This window comes from Thamnophis sirtalis, unplaced genomic scaffold (assembly GCF_051295495.1).
Source record: "Thamnophis sirtalis isolate CommonGarterSnake01/CBP01778 unplaced genomic scaffold, rThaSir2_p1.2 scaffold_9, whole genome shotgun sequence".
In the NCBI taxonomy this organism is placed as follows: domain Eukaryota; kingdom Metazoa; phylum Chordata; class Lepidosauria; order Squamata; family Natricidae; genus Thamnophis; species Thamnophis sirtalis.
The window spans coordinates 77,623,086-77,642,708 of NW_028261389.1; the positions used below are offsets into that span (position 1 = coordinate 77,623,086).

General features: G+C 42.8%; 1 protein-coding gene across 1 annotated transcript in view; it reads right to left on the reverse strand.

Moving 5' to 3' along the window:
* Nucleotides 1–19,623, reverse strand: part of MAGI2 (membrane associated guanylate kinase, WW and PDZ domain containing 2) — a gene marked incomplete in the record, with an annotated part of 526,586 nt that overhangs the window by 124,336 nt on the left and 382,627 nt on the right. The window contains 1 exon segment of the mRNA XM_087722353.1: nucleotides 4,630–4,687. Within this exon segment, the coding sequence (XP_087578479.1) occupies nucleotides 4,630–4,687 (58 nt within the window).

Sequence of the window (19,623 nt, forward strand, 5' to 3'; positions counted from 1 at the left end):
GTTCTGTTCTATTCTATTCTCTATTCATTCCATGTTCTGTTCTGTTCTATTCTCTATTCATTCCATGTTCTGTTCTGTTCTATTCTCTATTCATTCCATATTCTGTTGTTTTCTTCTCTAGTCATCCCATGTTTTGTTCTGTTCTATTCTATTCTATTCATTCCATGTTCTGTTCTGTTCTATTCTCTATTCATTCCATGTTCTGTTCTGTTCTATTCTCTATTCATTCCATATTCTGTTCTGTTTTCTTCTCTAGTCATCCCATGTTTTGTTCTGTTCTATTCTATTCTCTATTCATTCCATGTTCTGTTCTATTCTATTCTATTCATTCCATGTTCTGTTCTGTTCTATTCTCTATTCATTCCATATTCTGTTCTGTTTTCTTCTCTAGTCATCCCATGTTTTGTTCTGTTCTATTCTATTCTATTCATTCCATGTTCTGTTCTGTTCTATTCTCTATTCATTCCATGTTCTGTTCTGTTCTATTCTCTATTCATTCCATATTCTGTTCTGTTTTCTTCTCTAGTCATCCCATGTTTTGTTCTGTTCTATTCTATTCTCTATTCATTCCATGTTCTGTTCTATTCTATTCTATTCATTCCAGGTTCTGTTCTGTTCTATTCTCTATTCATTCCATGTTCTGTTCTGTTCTATTCTCTATTCATTCCATATTCTTTTCTGTTCTGTTTTCTTCTCTAGTCATCCCATGTTTTGTTCTGTTCTATTCTATTCTGTATTCATTCCATGTTCTGTTCTGTTCTCTATTCATTCCATATTCTGTTCTGTTCCCGTCCATTCCGTTCTATTCCATTCCATTCCACTCCATTTCTTCTCTTTTTCTTTTCCCTTCCCTTACCTTTCCACTCCACTCCACTCCACTTCTTCTCTTCTCTTCTCCTTTCCTTTCCTTCTTTCCTTTCCTTTCCTTTCCTTTCCTTTCCTTTCCTTTCCTTTCCTTTCCTTTCCTTTCCTTTCCATTCCATTCCATTCCATTCCATTCCATTCCATTCCATTCCATTCCATATTGTCTGCAAGGAAAATTGTTGTTAACAGACAGAAAAAATAAACGCACTTGGCGTTCTAGTGGGTATTCATCTAACCTTTGATTTCGTTGTCCCTTTTTGAACATTAAATCTTTGGATAACATGAGCTGCCCATTTTCCTTCTCAAACTACATATTTTGAGTCTTAACTGCCTGGTGAAAGCGACCATGCGGTGCTCCTCTTGAGACTAATGATCACTTCTTAAATGTATACAGTGGGATTTGCAAAATAGGTTTAATGCCACGAAAGAGGTTATCTTAAGCCAGGGTTGCATTAACAATTCTCACCCCTCGCTCCTTTTCACTTATTCCATTTGCACAGTTTTTCGCTCCTTTTCACTTATTCCATTTGCACAGTTTTTCCTTCTGCTCCACTTATCGGGAGAAGCTGCCTGATAGCCTAAATCGGGGCTGCCAATGACACTTAAGTTACATTTTTGAAAGGAGAACCAAAGGCAAGCATTTTCAAGTTTTACATTTTTTTTAAAAAGTGTTATTTTGCAAGGGAGCTTCAGAGACTACAGCATTAGTTTAGATCCCTATGACGAACTGAAGGCATGTTGAACACTGTGTTAAATTGCCATGTAAGTCAGGAGTCTCCAAATTTGGTAACTTTAAGAGTTTGGGACTTCAACTCTGTTGCATCACCTGCAAAGTCATGGAATCGATTATAAACCAGTCCATCATCCTCCACTTAGAAACAAGCAACCTGCTTTCTAACAAACAGTTTGGTTTCAGAAAAAAAAATCTGCCCTGTAATCCATAACTCCTACACTGCAAAAACATTCAGGCCACACATCTTGTCCAGGGTAAAGCAATAGACGCAATTGACATAGACTTCTGCAAAACCTTTGACTCAGTGGTGCACAGTAATCTACTGCTGAAACTTAGTTCTTACGGCATCTCTGGACCCTTGCATAAGTCGATAGCTGCGTTCTTGTCCAACAGGCAGCAAATGGTCAAAATAGGGAGGGGCCTATCAAATCCAGCACCAGTTAATAGTGATGTTCCCCCAAGGCAGTGTCTTGGGATCCACACTCTTTCTGCTTTATATCAATGACCTATGTCAGTGATGGCGAACACCCCACACATGCACACACCCCCGCTTCCCCACATATGCACACACGGCATTCTTAGAGCCTGGGGAGGGTGAAAATGCCCCCTCTGCCCCTCTGGGGGCCCTCCGGAGGCCAGAAACAGCCCATTTTCTGACTTCCGGTGGGCCTGGTAGGTTCTTTCTTCCCCCTCCCCAGGCTCCAGAGGCTTTCTAGGAGCCCCGGGAAAGTGAAAAATGGCCCAAGATGCAAACCAGAAGTTTGGGAATGGACTTCTGGGAGTTGAAGTCCACAAGCCTTAATGTGGCCAAGATTGGAGACTTGGCAACTTTTAAGACACTCTGATTTCTGGGAGTTGAAGTCCACAAGTTTTAGAGTGGCCCTGGTTGGAGACCCTTGTTCTAGAAGACAACTGTACTAGACCCTTGTACTAGAAGACAACTGATGCTGATATTCCTTCATGAAAGGTCTACATGGCCCGGGATTGGGGTATAGGCAAGAACACTTGACCTCCAGTGATATCTTACCGTTCCACATGCTCTAATGGGGTGGGGGATGTTCTTTGAGGACCATCGTTAAACAACACTAGTGATGAGGGCCAGAAGACTCTTCTGTGGAAGCTCCTGTCCTCTGCATTTACGACCATTTGCAGCATTTGTGGTTTGCGGATGACCATGCTTTATGATTTGGGCCAAATCCTGGCACTTACTTCTGGTTCGGGGCAAAACCGCATCCCATAGAAATGATGAGTTCATACTTACGACCTCTGTATTTGGTTAACGGCCACCGAGAAAAATATTGTGGAATATTTTGTGACCATAAGGTGCAGAACGATGCCACTAAAAGGGGGACATGATTTGTTTCTTCGTTGATCTACTAATGTCGGGGCATTCCCCAAAAGCCAACATGGCAACTGGGATTGTGTCTGTTGTGGCCCACCAGTGGTCAGCGGAGCTGGTGGCAGAATCAGACAGTGAGGAGGTTGGGGAGGAACCTGGGCCAGTCCTGGAGTCTGGGGGGGGGGGGCTCTGATGAGGGTTCTGTGTCGGAGGCAGAGAGGGGGCCAGGGCTGTCTGACAGTTATCAGCTGCCTTCAGAGTCAGACATCAGTGGGGCAGAAGAACAGCTGGAGCCTGTTCCCAGTGTGCGCATGTGCAGAGCTGCCAGGAGACGGGAACAGCTAAGGAACAAGGGCCGACTCTGGAGTGAAGCCACGCGTGGACGGTGAATGGCCCCTCCCAGAGGAAATAAAAGAGGAGCGAAAGGGGAATGGAGTTTGCAGGAGACAATTAGTTCCATTCATTAGGGTGAAGATCTGTTCCTGACTTCTTGCCAAGTATTGTCTGTTACAGAGTGGCATTTAGAAGATATCGGCCTGGCAGCTCTCCAAGCTTGATAAAAGTCTGTAGTTGTGAAATCTCTTGAAAGACTGTTGGCCGGGACTTTGCTAGAGAGAAATTCCCTTTAACCTAAATAAAAGGGGTTTTATCGGGACGAAGAGTCGGCTTCGTGCTTTTGGGAAGCCTAGGTCAGGAAAGAGAGATCATTTTCCCGAGGTATGTCTGGCCTAGCTTCAGAAAAGCAGATATTTTCCCCTCAGATGTTGGGGGACACTTGACGGGCCTTTCATTCAACTGCCTGGACTCGCAGTGCAAGAGTTGTGTGACCATATCAAATAAATGAATAAATACTATGGAATGCCAAGAGTATAGAAACAAGTAACTTTTTTCAACGGAAAACACTCTTGAAAAGAGCATTACAGGCAATCCTCTACATGCAATCATTTGTTTAAGTGACGGTTTGACATCACTGCTGAAAAAAGTGACCTACTATTAATAGTATTAAACTATTTTTAATACTTATGACCATTGCAGCATCCCCATGGTCAGGTGATCAAATGCTTGGCAACTGATTCATGGTTATGACGGTTGCAGTGTCCCTAGGTCATGTCATCACCTCCTGATGAGCAAAGTCAAGGGGGAAACCAACTATCATGCTACTAGCTTAACAAATGCAGTGATTCACTTAACAACCATCCTCTTTTAACGACCCCATAATCCCTTGCGGGGTGGAGTCTGGGCAACTGAATGAAGCTGAGTGTTTACTGGCCAGATGCCTTTCTTGTCGCCAATGCAGAGTTTTTTTCCCAGCAGATATATTCTCAGTGTGCCGAGAGAGAGAAATATCTGCCTCTACCTAGGATTGAACTCACAGCCTCCTGATTGTGAGGCGAGAGCTCCATCTCTAGGCCACCATGCCACTCAGTGATTCACTTAACAACTGTGGCAAGGAAAATGGCTCAAAATTCACCGAACTTGGTTAGCAACGAAAATTTAAGGCTCCATCGTGGTTGTAAATCGAGGATTATATATTACTTTTTGTCTTCAGTTGGGCCTTCTATTTTCTGTCTCATCTTAAAGTGTCCAGGAACAAGAAAAACCACTGTGGATTGTTTTCTGAAGTGCTGCAAGGGACCTGAACCAGGGTTGATACAGGATTAACAGTCAATTAATAATGGTTTGAAAAACTTACTCCACATAATAAGTGCCATAGATGGGATCGTCAATTTTCTCCCAGCCGTAGGGTAATTCTGAAAAGAAAAAGAAAGAAAGAAAGAAAGAAAGAAAGAAAGAAAGAAAGAAAGAAAAAGGAAGGCTCATTAAGACATGTAGCAAAGGATGCCATACTTTCTAAAAATAAAAACAATAATATTATTAGTAGCAAAACATTATCAACAGGAAAGGGACCATAATGCTGAGAACGAATGCAAAATTTTGGACATATACCTCAGAAGGAAAAACAGCTTTACCTTGAAATATGCAAGAAACTGACTGCTAACTGCGAAAGAAAAATAAATATTTTTGGTTGCCTCTGCCCCAGACAGAAGTGGTTCATTTGTAAGTCTTTTGTCCATGGAAATTAGGAACGCTTTCGCCCCTTAAGAATAGGGATGTTAAACTCAAGGCCTGCAGGCGGATCTGGCTCGCGGGGTGCTTAGATCTGGTCCATGGTGCCACACTGGAAACAGCGAAGGATCATCCCACAGTGTCTCTGCCAGAGAAAATGGAGCTTGCGAGGGCCGCGTGTGGCTCTCCCAAACTCTGTTTTCACTGGCAGAAGAATGCAGGAGGCCGTCGCAGCCGAAAACGGAACTCGGGAGACGGTTTTCACTGGCACAGCGCTCAGGCCATCACAGACGCGGAGGTGGGTTGCTACCAGTTAGCACCGGTTCGGGCGAAGCGGTAATGGACATCGGGACTGGGTAGGGATGGCTGGCTGGCCACACCCATGAATCGATTCCCCAGTTGCCTATGCCATTGGTGGCATGTTTTCTTTACTCATTTTATAATGTTCAGCAAATGCGCAGAACAATTAACAGGCAACTGTGTATGCGCAAGCAACATGTGGCGGGCATGTGTGAAAAGCGAACTCGCAGTAACGCCGGCAGCCACCCACTCTTGCATAGGCGCCCCTGACGTGAGTGACAGCAAGCTGGCCACACCCTCCCTGGCCACACATCCTGCCCCCCCCAAGGTTAAACACAACACTGATACACAACATCGAGTTTGACACCTTTGCTTTAGAAGGATAATAGCCCATTTGTATAACACCTGTCTATTCAGAAATAAGGTTTATTATATCTTAGACATACAGGTAGCTTCAAATCACAATGGCTTGCTTAGTGACCATTACAACAGCAATGAAAAAAGCAACTTATGACTGTTTCTCACACTTATGACCATTGCACAGCCTGATGATCGTGCAATCAAAGTTTAGACACTTGCCAACTGATTCACATTTATGATGCTTGCTGTGTCCCGGAGTCATGTGAGCATCCTTCCATCAAGCAAAGTCAAGGAGGAAGCCAGATTCACTTAACAACTGGGTGACTTGCTTAAGAACCACAGTGATTTGCTTAACAATGGTGTCAAGAAAGGTTGCAAAACTCACTTCACCAATGTCTTGTTTAGCCATAGAAATGTTGAGTGGAGGGCTACCTGTGTTAAGTGGAGGGCTACCTGTGTACCCCAGAAAAGTCAAAACTTGCAATAGACAACTAGAAAAAAAACAGCAAAGAAGCATTGTGGGCAGCTTTGTAAACAAGATACGAGAGGAAATGAAACATTGTCCTGGTTACACATCCTTCACAATTCAGTTTCAGAGTTATCTATGACTGCTCAGCGCTAATTCTGGTTCAACCAGAGTTACGTCCAGGTTTCATATATTTGCTAATATGATGAGTCCACAGGCCTTCCCCACTGAACACAGCACACACACATGAAAAAGGGAACACAATCCCATTTGCCATGTTGGCTCTACGTGAGTAAGTCTCCGCTTCTTTGCTGGAGGTGGCGCAGTGGGTAGAGTGCAATACTGCAGGCCACTTCAGCTGACTGCTAGTTCAGCAGTTCGGCGGTTCAAATCTCGCCGGCTCAAGGTTGACTCAGCCTTCCATCCTTCCGAGGTGGGTAAAATGAGGACCCAGACTGTGGGGGCGATATGCTGACTCTGTAAACCGCTTAGAGAGGGCTGAAAGCCCTATGAAGCGGTATATAAGTCTAACTGCTATTGCTATTGCTATTGCTAACAATTCTGATATCAACAACAAGATTTATTTATCTATTTTGTTCAATTTATTTCCCACCTATCTCACCATGGGGCTGCTGTTCTTCCTTTCCTTTCTTTCTTTTCCTTTCCTTTCTTTTCCTTTTCTTTCCTTTCCTTTCCAGTCCCTTCCCTCTTTCCTTTCCGTTCCCTTCACTCCCCTCTTTCCTTTCCTTCCCCTTCCTCTCCTCTCTTCCCTTCCCCATCAATTTACTTTCCCTTCCACCTCCTTTCCTTTCTTTTCCCTTCCCTCTCTTCTCCTTCTCTCTTTAATGACTTCAAGTGCAGCATCTTCAACAGAAACTGCTTTATTTCACAGGATTATGTTTAATTTTCCATTGCAAAGCAAATGCAGACCAGGCATCAGGGATGCCGGCTTCTCCATGAAGAGCCTCATATCAAAATACCGATTTAATATTTCAGCTTTCATGCAAGAGTTCTACCTGAGCTTTAGTGGGCTCCACAACTAAACATTGCATTCCAATTAGATTTGATTAAAGGGATATTACTGCCAGCTTCACGTTATTGTTTTTTCCCCAAACTGTATCCCAACCTTGATTAAATAAAATCCGAACGCATTTACCCAGCTGGAGATGTTTTCTTAAATTCTTTGCTGCGGCTCCTTCATAAAATATTGAACTGAGTATTTGCATCTTGCACGATTCAAAATAAGTCCTTGCAGCTTCCTGCTGAAACTGAAAATTACCAGAATGTTGGTCTAGATAAAGAGTTAATTAAATAGAAATCTGTTTTACACAACAGGTCTCTCTTCCTTCACTGGCATCCCTGCAAAATGAATTTACGGATTACAAAAACTACTAGAGGTGGCATGATAGCAGTCTTCCAATATTTCAGAGGCTGCCATGAAGGAGAGGGGGGTTAACATCTTCTCTAAAGCACCTGAAGGCAGGACAAGAAGCAACGGATGGAAACTAATCTAGGAGAGAAGCAACCTAGAACTAAGGAGAAATTTCTTGACAGGGAGAGCAATTAATCAGTGGAACAGTTTGCCTCTGGAAGTTGTGAATGCATCAACACTGGAGATTGTAAAGAGATTGGACAACTATTTGTCTGAAATGGTGGAGGGTTTCCTGCTTGGGGGATGGACTAGAAGACCTCCAAGGTCCCTTCCAACTCTGTTATTATGCTAAGAGAACACAGGAAGGTCCCCAATATGTTATTTGCCTGGATTTTGAAAATCTTACTTGGGTTCACTAGGATGAAGACATAAACTGGTGACAACTAGATGACTGAGAATCTCTACAGACTTTTAGCTATGCAATTTGGGATGGACACCTGTTCTGACCCCCCTCGTTCCACACGAAAGCACACTCCACGTCAGAGATAAATTACGGCATTTAATTAACAGACAAACAGGTCCTTGGCAGCAACCCAGCACAGCCAAACTTGGGCAGCAATAAACACAGATAAGGCTTGGCAGCAATCCAGCCTGCCAAGCTCACACAAAGTTCTCCGACATTCGATTCTGTGTTGACTTCTGCAAAGAGGGGCGTGTGCACAAGTAGCCTTTTTATAGTCTGGAGAGGAGCCTAATGACCACCAGCTGAGTGCAATTACCTCCTGTAATTGCGTAATTGTTCCTAACGCCTATTAGCTCTTCGATGGCGTGCATCCAGGAACAACTCACTACTGGCTTCCGGCTCACTCTCCCTTGTCTCCTCCACACTGGTCCAAGGCTCAGGTGCCTCCTGGTGGCCAACCAGCCTCTCTGCACCCTGCTCGGAGTCGGAACCCTGTCCAGGGTCCTCCACATCCTCCAGAGCTGACTCAGAGGGCCCCTCGCTGTCGGAGTCTGGTGGCAGCTCCAACGGCTCCTGCTGGGCCACAACAGACACCCTTGGAATGGTGTGGGCGTAGGAATGGATTTCCAGAGGAAAAAAATTGCAGACTACAGAACCATTTGCACCACACAGGTGACCCTGAGGACACAGACAAACCTCCAAGTGGCCTCAACGACCTTCTAAAAAGGATGCAAATGACCAGCTGTCTGCAAGGAGTATAAATCCTTCCATTCCCCACCATCCAGTCAGAGCTGAAGAAGCTTCTTGCATGAGAAGTTAAACATCTTCAAAAGAAAAATAAAACAAGAAAGTCCAGTTGCCTCCTGAAAAAGCAACTTTGGGGCAACCATGGCCTGGATGACGGAGAATTTCCATAGACCTCCGGTGGTTTCCCACCGATGCATTTATGAGGTCCAACCCTGCTTAGAATGCCCAAAGCTTGGCTAGATGTAGTGACAAAGCTGAGCCATTCCAGAAGATTTAAAAAATAAAGCTTGCAACGAAGCACGGACGACGGTTCAGACAGCCCTGTGTTTGATTCAAGATGGCTTTTAGGTCCCCATCAATGTTTCTTCCCTTTCAATAAAGCCAACTTTTGCTCACGAAACGCTGCCCTTCTCCCTCTACAGATTTCTTTCCTTTTCTGATCGCTGTGAAATAAGACGTAGCCAGGGCTTTGTTTCAGCTGCACATTATGCAAATGTTTGCCGTCTTTTGACAACCATTCCTTTCTTAGCTTCAGCCTCCTGCGGCTGCCTTCAGGAAGACGCTTCCCTGAGTCCGTTGAAGTTGAGAAATTCAGTTCAACGACTTCCCGGCATTCAAACTATTGTGTAGTGGGCTTGAGGAGGTGAGAACCAGATCAGCATAGCTGCAACGGCATTCATTGGCTCGAAAATGGAACTAAGGAACTGTGGGCAGCCACCCCCCTTGCATAGGCACCCCTGACATGAGTGATGTCAAGCTGGCCACGCCCTTCCTGGCCACACATCCCTGCCAAGGTCAAACACAACATTGATGTGGCCCTCATCGAGTTTGATACCTTTGAAGGATAATAGCCTATTTGAAAAAACATCTGTCTATTCAGAAATAAGGTTAGTTATATCTTAGACATACAGGTAGCTTCAAATCACAACGGCTTGCTTAGCGACCATTACAACAGCAGTGAAAAAAGCAACTTATGACTGTTTCTCACACTTATGACCATTGCACAGCCCGATGATCGTGCAATCAAAATGTAGACACTTGCCAACTGACTCACATTTACGACAACCTTTCTTAGCTTCAGCCTCCTGTGTCTGCCTTCATGAAGACGCTTTCCTGAGTCCGTTGAAGTTGAGAAATTCAGTTCAACGACTTCCCGGCATTCAAACTATTGTGTAGTGGACTTCAGGAGGTGAGAACCAGTTCAGCATAGCTGCAACGGCATTCATTGGCTTGAAAATGGAACTAAGTAACTGTGGGCAGCCACCCCCCTTGCATAGGCACCCCTGACATGAGTGATGTCAAGCTGGCCACGCCCTTCCTGGCCACACATCCCCCCCCAAGGTCAAACCCAACATTGATGCGGCCCTCATCGAGTTTGACACCTTTGAAGGATAATAGCCCATTTGCACAACACCTGTCTATTCAGAAATAAGGTTAGTTATATCTTAGACATACAGGTAGCTTCAAATCACAACGGCTTGCTTAGCGACCATTACAACAGCAGTGAAAAAAGCAACTTATGACTGTTTCTCACACTTATGACCATCGCACAGCCCAATGATCGTGCAGTCAAAATGTAGACACTTGCCAACTGACTCACATTTACAACAACCTTTCTTAGCTTCAGCCTCCTGCGGCTGCCTTCAGGAAGACGCTTCCCTGAGTCCGTTGAAGTTGAGAAATTCAGTTCAACGACTTCCCGGCATTCCAACTATTGTGTAGTGGGCTTCAGGAGGTGAGAACCAGATCAGCCTAGCTGCAACGGCATTCATTGGCTTGAAAATGGAACTAAGGAACTGCAGGCAAATGCCTGTGATTTATTCTCTAGGCCAGGGATGGCTAACTTCTTTATTGTTGGGTGCCAAAAAATGTGACTGCGTGCTGGCATCCATAATGCAAAGCACTCCCACCCAGATGTGCATGCACATGCGTGTGCACAACCCTTGGATTGCCTGGATTTTGAAAATCTTACTTGGGTTCACCAGGATGAGGAAATCATCAATCTGGCATGCCAAGATTGGTTAGAGAATTTCCCACCATGATTTCACTTTATACCTTCCATTAGGAATTTTTGCCGGGTTCCATATTTTTCAAGGAGGATCAAATGTAATCATTTTGAAAGCTGATCAGAGTCACTTGGGCAGCCTTAGAAACTGGGGAATTGAAGTCTTAAAGTTGTGACTAAATTGTAGCCCGAAGTTGAAAGTAAAAAACTGATTCTCCCTCCCCCACATGCAATTGCTCTCATCAAATCAATCTGATATATTTCTTGGAATGTAGCTAAATTTTGTTATATCCTCTGCAAAATTAGGCTGATTTGATGGCCCATTGACAACCTACCACTGATAGATTACTGTAATATGTGTAATATATTAGCTTGTCTTTTTAGTTTAATTTGTTTAATGCTTCTTATTTGCAACACTGGTCGATGATGATGATGATGATGATGATGATGATGATGATGATGACGACGATGACAACAACAACAACAACAAGAATATACAAGCTCCTTACTGGTATCATTGCAAACCAAATTTAGGGATACTTGGAAAAAAATAACTTCCTGTAGAACAGAAGGGATGCTGCAAAAATTCAAGAGGAACAAAGGACCAACTGCTGATTGACAAGCTAATCCTAAAGAATTCAAAGAAAAGATGAACCAACCTGTTCATGACTTGGATAGACTATAAGAAAGTGTTTGATTCAGTTCCCCATAGCTGGATCAAGAAATACCTGAAAATCTTTGGCATCAGCAGCAACATACAAAAAGTCATGGAAACTTCAATGAACCTCTGGAAAACGAAGCTTATAGCTAATGAAGAAGAACTGGGTGAAGTTGAAATTAAACGAGGCATTTTCCAGGGCGATTCCCTTTCATCCCTACTTTTTATACTCTCAATGCTACCACTGACAATAATTTTGAAGAAGATGAACTGTGGATATGAACTTGCAAAGAAAGGATTGAAAATTTCGCACTTGGTGTACATGGATGATTTGAAGCTGTTTGGTAAAACAAAAGCTGAACTGAATTTATTAATTGAAAGCACAAAAGAATTTAGCCAAGACATTGGTATGCAGTTTGGAATTGACAAATGTGCAACAATGGCAATCAAATCAGGCAAGGTCATAGAAGATGATGGACTAGAACTTGAGAATGAAGAAATGATAAAGGCAGTAAAACCAGAAGAAGGCTACTTGAGGATTTTAGAGGCCTCTGACTTAATGCATAATAAAGTCAAGGAATTAACTTTAGCCAAGTACATTCAATGAATTCGCAAGATATTAAAGTCCAAATTGAATGGAGGAAACATCATAAAAGCCATAAATACCTGGGCTATACCTGTGATTCGATACTCTGCAGGAATAATTGACTGGACTCAGATGGAGTTGGACAATTTGGACAGAAAAACAAGGAAGCTTATGACAATGAATCATGCTTGTTGACTGATTATATCTACCAAGAGCAGAGGGTGGTCGAGGACTCCTACAAGTAAAACAGACTGTGGAAGAAGAAAAACACAGCTTGAATGATTACATCCAGAAAAGTGAAGAACCAATGATTAAGGAAGTAAATAAAGGAGGCCTTTTAAAAACAACTAATTCAAAAGCTGAATATAAGAAAGAAATAATTGAGAAGCGAGCTGAAAATTGGAAAAACAAAGCTATGCATAGCCAATATTTGAAAAATATTGAAGGCAAAGCTGACTAAAAGCTAACTTGGAACTGGTTAAGATCAGGAGCACTGAAAAAAGAAGCAGAAGGCTTTATTTTGGCAGCTCAAGAACAAGCCTTAGCCACAAACTGCATGAAGGCAAAAATTCAACATGTTACCACCAACAGCAAATGTCACCTCTGTAATGAGAAAGACGAGACAGTCGACCACTTGATCAGTGGGTGCAGCAAAATTTCACAAACTGACTACCTACAACGCCATGACCACGTTTCTAAGATCATTCACTGGAAATTGTGCCAAAAGTTTGGATTTGAGTACAGCAAAAACCACTGGGAAGATCAGGTTGAGAAGGTTTTAGAGAATGAGAAAGTCAAGATCTTGTGGGACTTCAGAATTCAGACTGACAGGCACTTGGCCCACAACACACAGTTGAAAAGAGCAAAGTATTGACATTGCAATACCTGGAGATGCACGAATTGAAGATAAACAGCAAGAAAAAATCACAAAGTACCGGGACTTGCAAACTGAAGTTGAGCGACTGTGGAAAAAGAAATCATGTGTTGTCCCGGTTGTAATTTTAGCCCTTGGAGCAATACTCAAAGGCCTACGTCGTTATTTGGAAATTCTAAATTTATCATACTTGAACATTCTGATTCTACAAAAAGCCACCCTACTTGGAACAGCTTATATCCTCCGACGTTACCTTAACAGTTCCTAGGTCCTTGGTTAGGACTCGAGCTGTTGAGCTACCAACCAGCCCCAAAGGCTGTGAATCTCACCAAAGATTAACCACATAACAACAACAACAACAACAACAACAACAATAATGTGCAATGTGTGCAAAAATTATAATATTAAAACAGCAATAAACTGGAGGGAACATAAGCCTGAAAAAGTCACCGAAAATCTCTGGTCAAGATCTTGTGGGATTTTTCCATACAAACGGACAAAATACTGGTGCATAATACATCAGACATCACACTGTTTGAGAAAAATAAGGTTGCAATCATAGACATCGCAATACCAGGTGATAGCAGGGTCGACGAGAAGGAACATGAAAAAATCGTGAAATACCAGGACTTAAAAGTCGAAATTCAACGATTATGGCACAAACCAGCAGTGGTAATTCCAGTGGTAATTGGCACACTGGGTGCTATTCCAAAAGCACTGGAATTACATTTAAAACAGTTAAAAATTGACAAAATCACCATCAGTCAAATGCAAAAAGCCGCACTGCTTGGCTCTGCACGCATATTACAAAAATACGTTACGACGTCCTAGGCCCCTGGGTGGGGCCCGACTAGTAACCAATGCCAAATCCGGCGAAACAACTGGCCGCTGTGATACAATTGTATAATAATGAATTACATTTAAAACAGTTAAAAATTGACAAAATCACCATCAGTCAAATGCAAAAAGCTGCACTGCTTGGATCTGCACGCATATTATGAAAATACGTTATGACGTCCTAGGCCTCTGGGTGGGGCCCGACTAGTAATCAATGCCAAATCTGGTGAAACAACTGGCCGCTGTGATACAATTCTGTTGTTGCGAATAATAATAATGACTTCTTCATCTTATGTATTAACATGCAGGTAATAATTTAAGTCAGGGGTCACCAATATTTTGGACCTCAGGGACCACTAAGTTCATAATTTTAAACCCCGCAGACTACTAATATGATCTGCCTAATGACCAGCTGGGTGGGCATGGCTAGGTGATCATGTGGGTGTGGGCATCGAGGGCACCTCAACGGCCTCTACTTGCCCCTCTCAGCCATTCCTTGCCTGCCCACCCGCTCGGGCTCCTTAGGGCCCCAACAGGATGCATTTGTTGGAGCTAAGCAGCCACCAGGAGAAAGAGTTGGCAAAACACTCAGTTCAAATTGGATCAGATCAAGAAGGAGGCTCAGCAGAAGCACCTCACTGAGGACTAGGAGCATAGGTTTTCCAAGCAGAGGGAAGACCTGTGGGAGTGCAGGGCCAGGTACCGGCACCTGGAGGCTCAGCGGGCTGAGATAGTCAGCCAGTTCCAGTCCCACGGGAACGAGGCCCTCTTCGCCACCGCTCTGGCACTTCCCTCCAGCCTTCGCCCAAAGCCCCACACCAGGAGGCTGAAGCAGACCCCAAATTGGAATTTCTGCCCCCCTCTTCCGCCCTACACAAAAAGACCCCGAAGGGGGAGACACTCTGCAGCAACACAAGCATTCATTGCACGTATCCGGCCCATGGGCGGTATTTTGAGGACCCCTGATTTAGTGCAATATAAAAAATGCAAATAATTTTTCTGCGGGCCGCCAAAATTTTCTTGTGGGCCACCAGTTGGTGACCATTGATTTATGGCATATATGAATGGAAGGAAAACACACAGACACAAACACAAACACAAACACTCTAGTTTGCCTAGTGGTTTGTGTCAAATGTACAGAATTCAGTGACATCCACTAAAAACGTTCTTTAAAATTGAAATTCCTCCCTCACCATAAAGGGGGAATTCTTTCCCCCCTATATAATTTGACTTTCGACAAGGATTTCTTGGGTTAAAGCGTGGCCTGATAAACAGAAGCTAATTTAGAGATTACCTCAGAAAGTTTTTTTTTCCCCTCTCCCACGTTTCTGCCTGAAGGTCCTCTTTAGACCCGGGCCAATTTGTCATGTAGCTATCATAAATAGGGGGGAAAAAAACCCTGAGGAGTGAGGTGAATGCCCCCTCAAGTGTTTCCATTTAAAGTTGCCAAGCTTCACTACGTCTTGGCTGAACTAAGAGTTTAAAACCCTCCTGCGCTTGTCTGTGGCAGACAAAGATCGATAAAGGGACGCCTGCTTCCGTTTTCAGATCAGCTTGTCTGCATTATCGATCTTCCTCTTGAAGGATCCCCGTTAAGCTTCCCAGGAACTACAAAAACAGAGCCATTTCCCCAAAAAAGGCCACAAATAAAAGTAAGCGCTTTTCAACCGTGAATCGCATAGCATGGGGCTGCCGAACGGTTTGGCAAAGACTGCGTGCCTTACACTCTGAAAGTTTTCACGCGGCAAAAGAATGGATAAATAACTGGCATTGCAGATCCTCACAGGTTGAGAGATACAGTGTCCCTTAGTTTGGGAAGAAACTTTCTGCTCCTAGGGGATAGGCAAAGCGTCAAGCAATAAAGGACACCGAAAAACTGATTTTCTTTTTCAGGCTTCCAGACTGAGCTCTAGAATAGAATGGAATGGAATGGAATGGAATGGAATGGAATGGAATGGAATAGAATAGAATAGAATAGAGAATGGAATGGATGGAATAGAATAGAATAGAATAGAATAGAAAGAATATAGAATGCAATGGAATGGAATGGAAAGAATATAAAAAGGAAAGAATATAGAACGGAATGGAATGAATATAGAATAGACTAGAATAGAGAATGGAATGGAATGGAATAGAATAGAATAGAATAGAAAGAATATGGAATGGAATGGAATGAATAGAATGGAATGGAGTGGAATGGAATGGAAAGAATATAGAAAGGAAAGAATATAGAATGGAATGGAATGAATATAGAATAGAATAGAATAGAATAGAATAGAATATAGAATGGAATGGAATGAATATAGAATGGAATGGAATGAATATAGAATAGAATAGAATAGAAAATAGAATAGAATAGAATAGAAAAGAAAATATGGAATGGAATGGAACAGAACAGAATAGAATAGGGAATGGAATGGAATGGAATGGAGTGGAATGGAGAATATAGAGTAGAATAAGAATAGAGTAGAGTAGACAAAAGGGCACGGTGGCTCAGTGGCTAAGACACTGAGCTTGTCGATCAGAAAGGTCGGCAGTTCGGTGGTTCGAATCCCTAGCGCCGCATAACCGGAATGAGTTCCCGTTACTTGTCCCAGCTTCTGTCAACCTAGCAGTTTGAAAGCATGTAGAAAATGCAAGTAGAAAAATAGGGACCACCTTTGGTGGGAAGGTAACAGCGTTCCATGCACCTTCAACGTTGAGTCATGCCGGCCACATGACCACAGAGACGTCTTCGGACAGCGTTGGTTCTTTGGCTTTGAAACAGAGATGAGCACCCCCCTAGAGTTGGGAATGACTAGCACATATGTGTGAGGGGAACCTTTACCTGGGGGGGGGAGAAATCCATGTTTTTCCTCCCTCTGCATGGATTTCCCTCCCCATTGGAAATGAGGCCGGTATTAAAGACAAGGGAGCGTGCCCCGTGTGGCTTCTTCAAACAGCAGAAGAAGGAACAGGAGGGGAGTTCCACATGGGACTTTTTGAAGAAAGAAAGAAAGAAAGAAAGAAAGAAAGAAAGAAAGAAAGAAAGAGAACTTATGATCACAATTGAGCCCAACATTTTGGCTGCTAAGCAAGAACATTGTTAAGTGAGTTTCACCACATTTTCCAACTTGGCCACACCCACTCAGTCACACGACCACCAAGCCACTCCCAATCGGTCACATGCCTGCCGAGCCACTCCCACAAAACAGGCCCCACTCCAACAGTATGCATGGTGTGGAATTTTAACCATTGTATTCTTATTTTTAATTTTTTTATATATGTTTTTGTCTGCCTGTAAGCCGCCCAGAGTCCCAAGGGAGTGGGCGGTATACAAATGTCAATAAATTCAAATTCACACCTACAGAATAGGTTCTAAAAAATTTTGAAACCCACCCACCGATACATACCTACATATTAAACAGGACAGCTTTTCTAGCAATGTTCTACTTAGGAGTAGGAATAGTTTCATGGCAGAAAATTGCAAAATTTTATCCAAAGCAAAAAAGAAGGGGGGGGGGAAGGAGGGGAAGAGTTAAGATAAAACTGGGATGGGGAAGGGAGAAGACGGGATCCCTGATTTTTGTTTTGTTTCGGCTTTAACAGAAGAGCACCTGTTTTCCGATGTTCTCCAAAATCACCGTGCTAATAGATAAAAGCCCTGCTTTCATTTGTTAGCACGGTGATTTTGGATAACATTTATTTTTACGGCCTTTTTTTTTTTTTAATGGGGGTGAGAGGGTGTTAATGGATTATGCCGGGCTTCTAAGAGCTTGGCTGGAACACCAGATGCATGCAAATGGGTTTATGTAAGAGGCTTATTTTGTTGTTGTTCAAAGCGGAAAAAAAACAAAACAATGGAGGAACATTGGCAGCCCACAATAGGGTTTGGGCTGCTGGTTGGCGGGAAGTGAAAACTCCCATTCAAAGTCCTTAATTCCCGTAGCGCAAATACACAGATTTCCTGATTTCCCCCAGCCGAAGTTTTGCAGGCCACCTCAAGTAGGCTACTTCTTGCAGCCTTTTCGGAAGGACCGTAGCGAGAGAAACTCGGATTTATTCATCCGCTTTTCACAGAACTGTTTCACCTAGCCAGGGAGAAACTGACAGAGATTCGAAATAACAAATATAACAGAATTGGAAGGGACCTTGGAGGTCTTCTAGTCTAACCCCCTGCTCAATCAGGAGACCCTATACCATTTCAGACCAATGGTTTGGCTAATCTCTTCTTAAAAACAGTCTCCAGCGATGGAGTACCCACAGTTTGGAGGTAAATGGTTTCATTGATTGATTGTTCTCACTATTAAGGAAATTCCTCCTTAGTTCTAGGTTGCTTCTCTCCTTGATTAATTTCCATCCATTGCTTTCTTGTCCTGCCTTCCTTTGCTTTGGAAAAAAATAAGTTGGCAAAGTAATTCATAATAGGAAAAAGAAATCAGAGAGTCTTGTAGTTGTAAAGGAGCAATAGTAGCAGCACACAGACTTATATACCGCTTCACAGTGCTTTTACATGTCTCTCTAAGCAATTTACAGAGTCAGCATGTTGCCCCCAACAATTTGGGTCCTCATTTTACCCACCTAGGAAGGATGGAAGGCTGAATCAATCTTCAATAGGTGAAATAGATAGGTGAGATAGATAGATAGATAGATAGATAGATAGATAGATAGATAGATAATAGATAGATAGATAGATAGATAGATAGATAGATAGATAGATAGATAGATAGCAATAGCAATAGCAATAGCACTTAGACTTATATACCACTTCACAGTGCTTCCCAGCCCTCTCTAAGTGGTTTTACAAAGTCAGCATGTTGCCCCCAACAATCTGGGTCCTCATTTTACCCACCTAGGAAGGATGGAAGGCTGAGTCACCCTGAGATAGGTGAGATAGATAGATAGATAGATAGATAGATAGATAGATAGATAGATAGATAGATAGATGATAGATGATAGATGATAGATAGATGATAGATGATAGATGATAGATAGATAGATAGATAGATAGATAGATAGATAGATAGATAGATAGATAGCAATAGCAATAGCAATAGCAATAGCAATAGCAATAGCAATAGCAATAGCAATAGCACTTAGACTTATATACTGTTTCACAGTGCTTTCCAGCCCTCTCTAAGTGGTTTTACAGTCAGCCTCTTGCCCACAACAGTTTGGATCCTCATTTTACCCACCTAGGAAGGATGGAAGGCTGAGTCAACCTGAGATGATTGAAAGATAGATAGATAGATAGATAGATAGATAGATAGATAGATAGATAGATAGCAATAGCAATAGCAATAGCAATAGCAATAGCAATAACACTTAGACTTATATACCACTTCACAGTGCTTTCCAGCCCTCTCTAGGTGGTTTTACAGAGTCAGCCTCTTGCCCACAACAATTTGGATCCTCATTTTACCCACCTAGGAAGGATGGAAGGCTGAGTCAACCTGAGATGATTGAAAGATAGATAGATAGATAGATAGATAGATAGATAGATAGATAGATAGATAGATAGATAGATGATAGATAGATAGATAGATAGCAATAGCAATAGCACTTAGACTTATATACCGCTTCACAGTGCTTTCCAGCCCTCTCTAAGTGGTTTTACAGAATCTGCATGTTGCCCCCCAACAATTGGGGTCCTCATTTTACCGACCTTGGAAGGATGTAGTGCTATTATCCTTTGTCTCTGCTCCTCTGCACCTGACCGGAACTGGAGGGTTGGAACTGCCAGCATGGAAGTGGAAGATTGGACCATGTGATGGACTTGTGGGTATGAGGGCAAGATCATGTACTTTCAACTGGGTGAGGAAAACTAGGAAGCTTTCAGATTCGGGTTTTCCCAGATGTGCCAACATGGCTCTCTTCATAAATTGGAACTTCGAGCAATACTTTGCCTCGGACTCTGATTTACTTTGAGATGCTATTTGGAACCCTGACGTTCCTTTTGGCACCTATTTATGT